The 12,872-nt window shown below is 35.9% G+C and overlaps 1 protein-coding gene across 4 annotated transcripts in view; it reads left to right on the top strand.

Annotated features, from left to right (window-relative positions):
* GOLM2 (golgi membrane protein 2) overlaps positions 1 to 12,872 on the top strand; it is a 104,495-nt gene that overhangs the window by 51,181 nt on the left and 40,442 nt on the right. For all 4 annotated transcript variants that reach the window (XM_042942170.1, XM_042942172.1, XM_042942171.1 and 1 more), the window contains exon 7: positions 11,767 to 11,865. In XM_042942170.1, the coding sequence (XP_042798104.1) occupies positions 11,767 to 11,865 (99 nt within the window). The remainder of the gene's footprint in view (positions 1 to 11,766; positions 11,866 to 12,872) is intronic.

The following is a 12,872-nucleotide window of genomic DNA, read 5'->3' as shown; positions in this document are numbered from 1 at the left end:
CTTAGATATTATTATTTTTTTTCCCATTATTCTCTTTGCTTTTCAGTTTTTGAGGATCTTCTTGATATACCCTGTAACTCAGAGATTCTTTCCTCAGCCGTGTCCAGTCTACAATGAGCCCATCAAAGGCATTCTTCATTTCTGTTATAGTGTTTTTTTATCTATAACATTTCTTTTTGGTTCTTTCTAAGATTTCCATCTCTCTGCTTACATTGCCTATTTGTTCTTGCATCCTTTGTACTTTATCCATTAGAGTCTTTAGCACATTAATCATAGTTGTTGGTATGCCTTGTAATTTTTGCTTGATAGTCAGACATGATGTACCAGGTAATAGTAACTGCTATAAGTAAGCCTTTAGTAATGTGGTAGTCAGGTGTGGGCGAAGGGGAAGTCTTCTATAGTCCTGTGATTTCTAATCTTTTACAGTGAGTCTATGCCTCTGGACTGTGAACTTCACAAGTTTTTCTCAGTATTTTGCCTTCTCCTGAGGTGGGACAGGAAGGCTGGAGGGGGCTGAAGTTTGGTATTTTTCTTCAGGTCACTTAGGCTCTGATAAAGCCCCAGGAGGTTAGGCTCTATTTAACTAGTTTCTCCCAAGCGCAGGCCTTTTTAAGGAGAACCAAGTGCTCTGGTGTATTTCTAAATGGTTCCTTTTCCCCTCTTCCTGCCTGAGGGAATTTTTCCCCCAATATTTACTACAGGAATGTAGTTGAGCCCCTGAAGGTAAATCTCACAATATTGTAGGGAGCCTCCCTATGACTGGGTCCCCCCAAAATCTTTCTCTCTGAGTTGTTGACACTGAGCCTCCAGTGAGTTGTCCAAACTGAGCATCAGTTACAGTTCAGGTTTTCCTACCCTGGCACTTTCTGCTCCTGAATCTCTTTTGTATGTCATGACTCCCTATATTCACCTTTCTGTGTCTCCGTTCTTAGGGATAGTTGGTTTGCCCTGTGTCCTCTTCTCTTACCCAAAAAGAATTGTTGATTTTTCAGCCTATTTATTAGCTTTTCACTTGTTGTTAGGTTAGAGTGGCAACTTCTAAGCTCCTTACATGTATACAGAACCAGAAACCAGAAGTCCTTTGGATTAATTTTTGAACCTCTTTAAACTGTTGGTGCTTTGCTTTGAAGATCATTGTTCATAACAGTTATCCTTAATTATTTAGATAAGTATTTTGAGTATACAGATTATTATGATATAGTAACTGGTGAAAAGAAACCTTGAGGTGTGTAATCAGTCAGATGCCTACACAAAGGAAAGCCCTATCATATCTTTGTACCTTGAGCTCCTAGCGTGGTGCTTTACACATAACAGGGTCCCAGTAAATGTGTATGGTTGAATTACCAGAATATCCTTAATGGTGAGGCAATGGTATCTGGAATTAAACTGCCTGAATTCAAACCCTTGACTCCCATCTTTTAACAAGTGTGTGACAACTATTTATTTACTCTTATCCTTATCTATGAAATAGGATAACAGTTCCAACCTCATAGCATGAATGTGAGATTTAAATGTAAAGCACTTAGGACAGTGACTGGCACATAGCCAGTGCTATCTAAATTTTAGTTACTATTGTTATTATGATGATTGTTGCACATCATTAGAAACATATTTGTTACCTTCTTGTCATTCCTTTTACTGAGTGTTGTCTTTTCTCTGTGATGTAGTCTATGCCAAAATTCTCAATGCCTGTACAAATTCTGGTGTATATGTGGAGTCCCTTATAGGCAGTAACCCCACAGAAGAAGTAGAGGAGAAACAAGTCCTTGTCATTTTAAAACAGATTTGTATGTGTTACTGACTTTTATTTATGATAGCCAGGGCTATACTAGAAACCATAGCAGAGCAGTGCTGAACTATCTTAAAATGTGGCTCTGAAACAGTCAAGGGAGTATGTATATCATGTGCTTATGATTAGCACAGTGTTTCAACTTCTCAGCTCTCCAAACCATAGAGCCAAACCCCAGTGGGCTTTGTTTGTTTTTAATGTTGATTTGAGTTGGTTACCAAGATCTTACAGGAATCTTATCATTTAACCCATACTGTTCTTTACCTGGATATTTACCTTTATGGTATGTAGGTCCCTGTGATGTTAGACAGTTACACATTTAGATCACTAGTTTTAAACTTTTTTAGATTAAAGAACATTCCAAGCATACAGGAAACTAGGATAATATAGTAGCCAAGTACCTACTGCCCCCCCAGAAGAAAACCACAAAAATAACATAACATTTTGCCACATTTGTTTCAGATATTTCTGTTATTGATGTTATTGTTAAAGAAATAAAACATTACTGATAAGTTGAAGCCTCCCTGTGTACCCACCAGATCCTATTCCCGCCTCTTCTTCCCCAGAGGTAACTACTATGCTGAGATTGGTGTGTATCAATTTCCATATATGTTTTTAGACTTTTACTGCATTTGTAAGCATCTATAAAACTATAAAGTATTATTTTGTTTGCTGCCTCAAACTTTAAATAAATGGTGTCTTATTGTGTATATTATTCTATACCTTGTTTTTTTCCCCCTCAATATTATGCTTTTGTGACTTACCCATATTATTCCTGTGGCTTTCTAACAGTTATAATTATTTCATTGTATAAATATACCATAACTTATCCATTCACCTATAATAAACATTAAGGCCACTTTTAGTTTTTTGTTATTTCAAACAATACCACAGTGGACACTCTTGTTTATGTCTTCTTATGTACATGAAAGTCTCTAGATACTGATATTTGACTAGTAACATTGAGCTATAAAGGTGAGGCTGCTGCTGGCTAGAAAATGTGACTAGGGATCTAGCTGTCCCAGGCCCTAAGAGTTGAGGAGATCAATAGCTCAATACACTGGTAACCCATAAACAATTCTTAGCACAATGGTTGCAAAACTGTGTACAAGGATATGAAATTAAAATAATTCTTGCATCGGGGCACTTGGGTGGCTCAGTTGGTTAAGCATCTGACTTCAGCTCAGGTCATGATCTCACAGTTTGTGGGTTCGAGCCCCACATCGGGCTCTGTGCTGACAGCTTGGAGCCTGGAGCCTGCTTTGGATTCTGTGTATTTTCCCTCTGTCTCTCTCTGCCCCTCCCTTACTCATGCACGCTCTCTCTCTCTCTCTCTCTCTCTCTCTCTCTCTTCCTCCCTCCCTCCCTCCCTCCCTTCCTCAAAAATAAATAAACTTCAAAAAAAAAATTTTAAAGAATTCTTGCATCATAGAATATCGTCAACTTCTTAATATCAGTTTATACTTCTACTAGTAATATATGACAGTATCTGTTTGTCCACATCCTCACTAAGATTCAGTTTGCTATACTTTAATTTTTTTGCCAATCTGACAGTTATTAAATGCTATCTTATTTTAGCTTAAATGTGCTATGGTACTAGTGACATTAAGCATCTTTTCACATATTTATTAGCCATTCTGGTTTCCTTCTTCTATGAATTACCTGGTAATCATTTTTGCCCATTTTTCTATTGGATTTTTGCTATTTTCCTTACTGATCTTTGAGTGTTCTTTAGTAGTTTGTAATGCAAGTATCTTCACCATGTCATGAATATCAATAGAGAAAAAAATCTTATTTATTACTTGGAAACTTTTTTCTAGTTTTAAGGTCCAGTTAATCCCATAGTAAAAATTGCCTCTAATGATTTACTTTGGGGAAAATTCTGGTAGATACAAAAATTTTTATGTACCTGAAAAATTAGAAGTTCTTTTCTAATTAATAACTTAGAAAAAGTTATTCCTTTTGGTTTTTTAATATGCGTTAGATAGAGCTACTCAAGATAATTAATTTTCTGGAATAGAGGTTTTTGACCTTGGCTATATATTGGAATCACTGGGGAGTTAAAAAAAAAATTTCATGCATGTGTCTCACTCCAGAGATTTTGATGTGTTTGGTCTGAAATGCAGCTTGGCCACTGAATGTGTAAGTATTCCTTAGGTGATTGTATTATGTAACTAAGGTTGAAAACCACTTCTCTTGGAGGATTTTTCTATATCTGCACTGTCTAATATAATAGCCACTAGTCACATGTATTTATTTTTACATCAAACTTAAATAATACTAAAAAGTCAGTTCCTCAGTCAAACTAGCGACACTTCAAGTGCTTAAGGATCGCCTGTGGCTAGCGGCTACTGTACTGGACAGTGCAAGTATAGAACATTTTCATCATTGCATCAGTGCTGCTCTAGATGGTAATATTGATTACCTCTGGGAAAGAAGACTGAGGACAGAGATAAAAAGGTGATTTACTTTTCAACATACAATCTTTTGAACTTTTGGATTTATATTTCAAAATTTCAAAAGTTTCTTAATTTGATAAATTACCTATTCAAGAACTAAATAATTTTTTAAAAATGAAAGACAGGTACAAAAATGAACTACTAGGACCTCATCAAAATAAAAAGCTTCTGCACAGCAAAGGAAACCATCAGCAAAACTAAAAGGCAACCGACAGAATGGGAGAAGATATTTGCAAATGACCTATCAGATAAAGGGTTAGTATCCAAAATCTACAAAGAACTTATCAAATTCAACATCCAAAAAACAAATCATCCAGTGAAGAAATGGGCAAAAGACATGAATAGACACTTCTCCAAAGAAGACATCCAGATGGCCAACCGACACATGAAAAAATGCTCAACATCACTCATCATCAGGGAAATACAAATCAAAACCACAATGAGATACCACCTTACACCTGTCAGAATGGCTAACATTAACAACTCAGGCAACAACAGATGTTGACGAGGATGCAGAGAAAGAGGATCTCTTTTGCATTGTTGGTGGGAATGCAAGCTGGTGCAGCCACTCTGGAGAACAGTATGGATGTTCCTCAAAAAACTAAAAATGGAACTACCCTACGACCCAGCAATTGCACTACTAGGCATTTATCCACGGGATACAGGTGTGCTGTCTCAAAGGGACACATGCACCCCCATGTTTATAGAAGCACTATCAACAATAGCCAAAGTATGGAAAGAGCCCAAATGTCCATCGATGGATGAATGGATAAAGAAGATGTGGTATATATATACAATGGAGTATTACTTGGCAATCAAAAAGAATGAAATCTTGCCATTTGGAACTATGTGGATGGAACTGGAGGGTACTATGCTAAGTGAAATTAGAGAAAGACGAAAATCAAATGACTTCACTCATATTTGGACTTTAAGATACAAAACAGATGAACATAAGGGAAGGGAAACAAAAATAATATAAAAACAAGGAGAGGGACAAAACAGAAGAGACTCATAAATATAGAAAACAAACTGAGGGTTGCTGGAGGGGTTGTGGGAGGGGGGATGGGCTAAATGGGTAAGGGGCATTAAGGAATCTACTCCTGAAATCATTGTTTCACTATATGCTAACTAATTTGGATGTAAATTTTAAAAAATAAAAAATAAAGTTAAAAATTAAAGAGAGGTAGTTATAGTGATGTTTGAGAGGAAAAAAAAGATTTTGTTTTAAAGAGGAAATGTAGTTAGTGTTTTTGTTTTGGTTTTGGTTAAGATTCTTTCTCTAATGATTAGAGCTTTTAGAAGAAATATCTAAATTTAAATACATCAAAAGTTTTTACCAGGAGGGGCGCCTGGGTGGCTTAGTCGCTTAAGCATCCAACTTCAGCTCAGGTCATGATCTTGCGGTTCATGAGTTCCAGTCCCGTGTCTGGCTCTGTGCTGACAGCTCAGAGTTTGGAGCCTGCTTCGGATTCTGTGTCTCCCTCTTCTCTCTGCCCCTCCCCCACTCGTGCTTTCTCTCTCTCTCTCTCTCTCTCTCTCTCTCTCTCTCTCTCTCTCACATAAATAAATAAAGTTAAAAACTTTTATCAAATTAAATCACTGTAGATATACTTAAATAAATTTATCTCTTAGACATCCTGTAAGACAGGAATTGGCAAACTATAGCTTGGTTGGCCTGTTTTCACAAATAGTTTTATTGAAACATTACCTTGTTCATTTATTTATGTTTTGTCTATGGCTGCTTTTGTAGTAGAACAGCAGAGTTGAGTACGGCCTCCAAGCCTAAAATATTCACTATCTGACCCTTCAAGAAAAAAGTTTCAAAGAAACAAATTATATAAAATTGGGCTTTTTTTTTCTTAAATTAGCATATCAAATTTTATTCCTGGAAATTGCTACCAAGAATATATAAACTTCTAATGGTACTTTGGTTTGTAATTGAAAGACATTTCTTTCAGGGCGCTGGGGTGGCTCAGTCAGTTAAGTATCCAACTTTTGACTTTGGCTCAGATCATGATCTCATGGTTCATGGGTTCCAGCCCCGCATCAGGTTCTGCATTGACAGAGCCTGCTTGGGATTGTCTCTCTCTTCCTCTCTCTCTACCCCTCACCCCCCTCAAAATAAATAAATAAACTTAAAAAAAGAAAGACCTTTCTTTCATTGTCATATTTTATGAAGCCACAATTTATAGTAGCCACAATTAGGAATAAAGGAATCAAAATAGGGTCTTGAATTAGAAAATACCCAGGGAGAATAGGATAGTTAGCATCCATTGGGTTTGAGGGTTTAATTGCTGCCTGTTTCTCTCATTTTTTAAAAACTACACTTCTAAAGTATTGTGTTTTAGTGGTTATTCCAGGGATTGCTATATGCACCCTTTATATGACATGGTCTATTTAGAAATTATCTTGTAGTACTTCATGTGAAATGTTAGAACTTTACAAAGATATAATTCCATTTACCTTGCCTCATCCATTATGCTATTATTGTTATATATTTTACTTAGATATAAGTCCCAATATTTTCAGCATTATTTCTGCTTTAAAAAGCCTTTTAAGGGGCATCTGGGTGGCTCAGTTGGTTGAGTGGCTGATTCTTGATTTTGGCTCAGATCATGATTCAGGAGCCAGCCCTATGTCAAGCTCCATGCTGTGCATGGAGCCCGCTTGTGATTCTCTTTCTCTCTCTCTACCCCTCTCCCCAACTCACGCTCTCTGTCTAAAAAAAAGAAAAGAAAGAAAAAAAAGCCTTTTAAGAAAATAGGAGAAGAGAATATTATGGTGTCTTATATTTACCACATGTTTAACTTTTCCAGTGATGTTCATTCCTTCCTGTGGATATTAATTTCTATCTTGATTATTATTTTCCTTTCAGCCAGGAGAACTTCCTTCAGCACTTCTTGAAATGCTGGTCTTCTAACAACACATTTTTCCAACTTAGTTTATCTGAAAACTCTTTTATTTCATATTCATTTTTGAGGGATATTTAAAAAAAATTTCTTTAATGCTTACTTATTTTTGAGAGGCAGAGTGCAAGCAGGGGAGGGACAGAGAAAGACAAGGAGACACAGAATCCAGAGTAGGCTCCAGGCCCTGAGCTGTCAGCACAGAGTCTGACACAGGGCTCGAACCCACAAACTGTGAGATCATGACCTGGGCCAAAGTCGGACACTCAACCGATTGAGCCACCCAGGTGCCCCGAAAACATCATTTTTAATAATCTCTTTTGACATGTACCTATATTGCTCAGAAAGCTGAGATGGTTCCACTGGCCAATATTTGAATAATTATAAGCATGTTCTATCTGTTCATTTATGCAGAGCAAAGTAACATAAGAATGTTACATCATTGTTTTGTATTTAATGTTCAGCTTCGGGACGATTAATATTTCTATGGGCACTTACCAAATAGCGTTTCATCACTTCCCAAAATGTTACTATAAGTAAACATTCATTAGGACTCATCTAAGTGTGATCAAACTATGTAATCAGGAGGCTCAAAAAATTGGTTAGGGCCAGTAGCTTTACATTTAAATGTTTCTGTTTTTTCAACATGAACCTTGGATTCTTTCTTCATTCTAAGGATTAATACTTAACTTTGACTCTAAAATACTTCAGTGTACATAAAACACCTATTTGCTAGGCTTGTATCATAATGCAGTAGCTAATATTCTCACTTGGTCTCCAAATCTATCATGCAGGATAAATGGCATTATCCCTGTTTTTCAGATGAAGACTGGGGCTTTGAGAAATTAGTCACTAATCCAAAATCATACGGTTGATAAATTACAGAGTCATGATTTGAACCCTGGTCTGTCTGACTCCAAAGCTCATGCTTTTTATTCTGTCTTTGACTCTTTTGGTGATACAACAGAACCACTTCTGGAGCTTTTAATAAATATAGATACCTAGGTACCACCCCCCATGTTCAGTATGTCTAGGGTGGTATCTGTATTACTAAAGTGCTCCCAGAATAGAGGTCCATTGCTTATTTATACCATATTACTTTTCCATAGTCATAGTCACTGGATTGTGAAGCTTTTCTGTAAGACAGAAACTGGAAGATTTGAACAATTTTAAGGACCTGAGCTGAAGTCAGACGCACAACCGACTGAGCCACCCAGGCGCCCCGCATCTAATAGGCATTTAATAAATATTGTTGAATGATTGAATTTCCATATTGATAACTCTCCTTTTTAAAAAAGTGTAAAACCCGGGGCCTTAGTCATAGGATAAAAGCTTTGTGCTCCAAGTTTCTTTGTATCCTGTGTTTTGTCTTTATCATTACTAGGCTTTGTCATTTTATCTTTGGTACTTTTCCTTAATAATGGCAATTATTGTTTGCAGTCTTTTTAGTGTCTAATTTTTCCCCCACACTTCTATTGTCTTTAAGCTCACATTTATTATTTTATTTCTCTTAATTTAAGAAGTGCCTGTAGCTATAGCCCAGTGCTTAGTACTTCCTTGAGAATTTATCATGTAGGTATAAAAATGCTCAACACAAAATTGTTTATAATGACAAATTGAGAGCTATATAAGCATTATAAAGAGGGTTAATTCGTTAAATTTGTTATATCCATAAAGTGTGATATGTAGTTGTTAAAAAGAATAATGTGGAGCTGTATTTATTAACATAAAAATATATCTATGATTTTTTTAATGAAAAAAGCAGGTTACAAGAAAGCAAGAATAATATTTCATTTTTGTGGAATAAACATTAGATACTTATATGTGTATAGAAAAAAGTCTGTAGAACTTTTCTATAGATAATTGGAGAGTGAGATTAGCATTCTACCTGTCTCCAGGCTCACTAGTAGTTTTCTAGGTCTTCATCTGTTTTGGTACCACTGAATATAAGTATGCATTCTGACCCCTGGGGAAGCCTTTAACTATCTTGCCCTGGTATAAGTAAATTACCTTTTTCCTTAGTTCAACAAAAACAAGGCTTGAGGTTTTTTTAAAGGAAATTTGCAAGGAAACAAAAAAGGAAAGTGAACAAAAAGTCAATGTAAAAACATAGAAACCAAAATGTTTATAGAACACACATTTCTTTTTCCTAAGTAGTAAAAGTCTGTTCACCAGCTAGCTTTGCTGATGCAGTTTATGGGTCTCCAAGATCCCTGTGGCAGTTCTTTACCCAGATCTTTCTAGCTACATTGGAAGTTTTTGTTTGTATTTTTTCATTTTTTTTAATTACTTTTTTAGTTGAAGTATACGTAACATTAAAATGGAAGTTTTGGTGCGCCTGGGTGGCTCAGTCGGTTAAGCGTCTGACTTTGGCTCAGGTCACAATCTCTCAGTCCGTGAGTTCGAGCCCCGCGTCGGGCTCTGGGCTGATGGCTCAGAGCCTGGAGCCTGCTTCGGATTCTGTGTCTCCCTCTCTCTGACCCTCCCCCGTTCATGCTCTGTCTCTCCCTGTCTCAAAAATAAATAAAACGTTAAAAATAAATAAATAAATTATAAAATGGAAGTTTTGATTCAGCATTACCATTTGGGAATGTTATAGAAGAAAATGGGATAACAAAGAAAAATATGTATAAAATATTAAAAATCAGATTATAAGGTTGTTTGTATGATAGGATCCTACTTTTGTTTAAGGTGTATTGTATAATGTACAGCAAAAAAAAAAAAACAACCCACAAAACATTAGAGAGGTGGTCTTGAAATGATAACAGTGGTTATAGCTAATTTTAAATTCCTTCATGCTTTTTGATTTTCTAAATTTTCTCTGGGAACATGTGTTATTCATATCAAACTTATAAGGCTCCATATTACTACTCTGTTTATGCTATATCAGTTCTAAACTCCTCTGGGTATTTTACAGAGGCTCTTTTTAATCCTGCATTTTTTATTTTTTGTCACCTATATGAATCATAGCTTTGCCTCCAAATATTCACCTTGTTCTTGAGCATGAGGCAATATTATATAAAGCTAAGGACATTTATAATTACTTCTTATTTAGTAGTGAAGATGCCCTCTTTTGCCTTTCGGTTTGAGTAGTGCTGGACAGAGCTAGGCTCCAACAGTGATTAACAGATTTGTGGATTGTGACTGACTTCTCTTTCCAAATATATCTACCAGATGCTTAGTGTCCTCAGAGTCTGTTAGCAAATCAAAATTGTGTTAATTAAACCCAGCAAAGTATTGCTCTTTTAAGATGTTAGCTGATTGTTATTTAGCTGTCTTATGTGCAGAAGTGAGTGTTGGACATTGAAGCTAGAAATAGGAACAAGGTAATAGGAATATCATGAGATATAGAAAATCTCAACTTTCTGTAAATTTGAATAGGTTGCTTTCTTAGAGTGAATTTTAAACTCCTTGGGGCTTTAAGTTTAGAAATCTATGTAATAATAAATGAAATACACTCATTGAAATAAACTTTCAGGATTGTGAAAATAATCCAAGTATACTAGTTAGAATTGATTAGGCTGTGATATATTAACAAAGAGCCCCCAGACTGCAGTGGCTTAAAACAAGAAAGATTTATTTATTGTTCATATTACAGCCTGATGCAGGTCAGATGATGATTTGTAGCTCTCCTCCAAGCAGTGTCTCTTTCCAGCATATGATATCATCTTCATATGTAGCATCCTTAGTTGTGGCAGAAAGGGAAGAGAGATCTTATGTGATTTGCACAGATTTTATCATCATACATGGAAGTGGTATGTTCAGTTTCACTTACATCCTCACAGTCAGAACCTAGTCTTTTGGCTCCTAAGTGTAAAGAAGGCTGATCTTCCTCTGTGCCCAGGAAAAATCTGATGAAATAGGAAAACACAGCATTGTCTCTGCCACTGTCTCCGTTTCCTTCTTTGCTCTCTGACTTTCTATCATGTTAAGCTGCCCAAGGAAGCAATGGAATTAGTGGTAGTGAGTGGAACATGATCTTTCCCTGTTGTCTTCATTTTGTAAAGGAGAATAAAGTCGTCACTAGAAGTGTGTACATCTTTATTAGTAAAGCTCTTGGTACAAAACGTAAATGTTCCCTCTTCAAAAATAAAATTCAACTTGTTCCATCAGTTATGTGTAGTTTTTATTTAAAATCTGAGCATCTCAGAGTAACATATTCTCATTGCTTCACCTAATCTGTAAATGTCTATTTTTATTTATAAATAAATATATACTATCCATAGAAAAAGATCTTCTTGTATGTGAACAGATTCATTTATTTATTTATTCATCAAATCTTAGGTGAGCTTTTGTGATGTGCCATTTATTCTAGGTGTTGGGGATATAGTGGTGAACAAAATGTAGAGTTCTAACTATTTTATATTCTGGTCAGATTTACTGATCACCAAAACTGGTGATGTGTAATACAATGTATCAATTACTAGCCATAAATTAGTTAATATGCCAACTGTAAAGATTACAAAATTAAAATAAGCATCATAGGATTAGTGCAGTGTAAATAGGTTCATGGTGGTTGGTTTTTATTTTTTTTAATTTTATTTTTTCATAGTGGTTGGTTTTTAAAAAACATAATATCGATAGGAATAATATGGATCTTTTTTTCTTTCAGCTTTAAAGAAACCCTCTATTTCTGTTGCTCAGTATGAAAGTCATCAAGCAATCTCCCATATTCCAACTGGACAACCTCTCTCCCCAAATATGGTTCCAGGTGTGAAGTCTTATTCTCTTTCTTTTTAATTTCTTTTTTTTTTTAATGTTTATTTATTTTTGAGAGAAAGAGAAAGAGAGAGCAAGCACAAGCAGTGGAGGAGCAGAGAGAGGGACAGAGAATCTGAAGCGGGCTCTGTGCTGACAGCAGCAAGCCCAATGTGGGGCTCGAACTTAGCAACCGTGTAATCATGACCTCAGCCAAAGCTGGACTCTCACCAGACTGAGCCACCCAGGTGCCCCTGAAGTCTTAGCCTTAAAATTCCTTTTGAAAACCATTTTACTGGTCAAGTATTGTTGTATAGGGAATAAAACATGTCATTTAACAGCATGGTGAAGTAGCATTCATTCTTCTAGTTAATGTTAAATATTTTGCAATGATTGATCAAAACTCAGGGACAGATAATCATTTAAAAATGCAGTTTGTTGGGGGCATGTAGGTGGTTCAGTCAGCTAAGCATCTGACTTGATTTTGGCTAAGGTCATGATCTCTCAGTTTGTGAGATTGAGCCCAGTGTCAAACTTCGCTGACAGTGTCGAGCCTGCTTGGAATTTGATAGGTCCTTCTCTCTCTGCCCCTCCCCCCACCTCAATAAATAAATAAACTTAAAAAACTAAAAATAAAATTTCACTTTGTCTAAAGCATTTTTAAGAGCAAAAGAACTATTTGTTCTGCCACTCTGGACTATATTCCCTTTCATCTCTGCCAGTCTATATGTATTTACTCTCTTCAAAATGTGTTCAAATTTATTTCACAGAGGCCTTCTATTAACTACTACATCCATCTATATTCCACTCCCTATTCCATACTTATGAATGTATGTTTGTTTTCTACTGAATACCTATTTGATTTTATAGAAATGTTCCCCTAAAATGAGAATTGATGTGATTAAAGTTAATTATAATAAGGATCTAAATGAAGGCTTTGACGAGGGAAAAGGGGACTGGGGAAGAGAAAAGTTATATCCAGGAGTTGCCAATAAGAAAGAATCAAGAGTTGGGGCTCAG

Source organism: Panthera leo, chromosome B3 (genome assembly GCF_018350215.1).
Source record: "Panthera leo isolate Ple1 chromosome B3, P.leo_Ple1_pat1.1, whole genome shotgun sequence".
NCBI lineage: Eukaryota > Metazoa > Chordata > Mammalia > Carnivora > Felidae > Panthera > Panthera leo.
The sequence above is the reverse complement of the archived record's forward strand: the minus strand, read 5'-3'. Positions and strand labels throughout refer to the sequence as shown.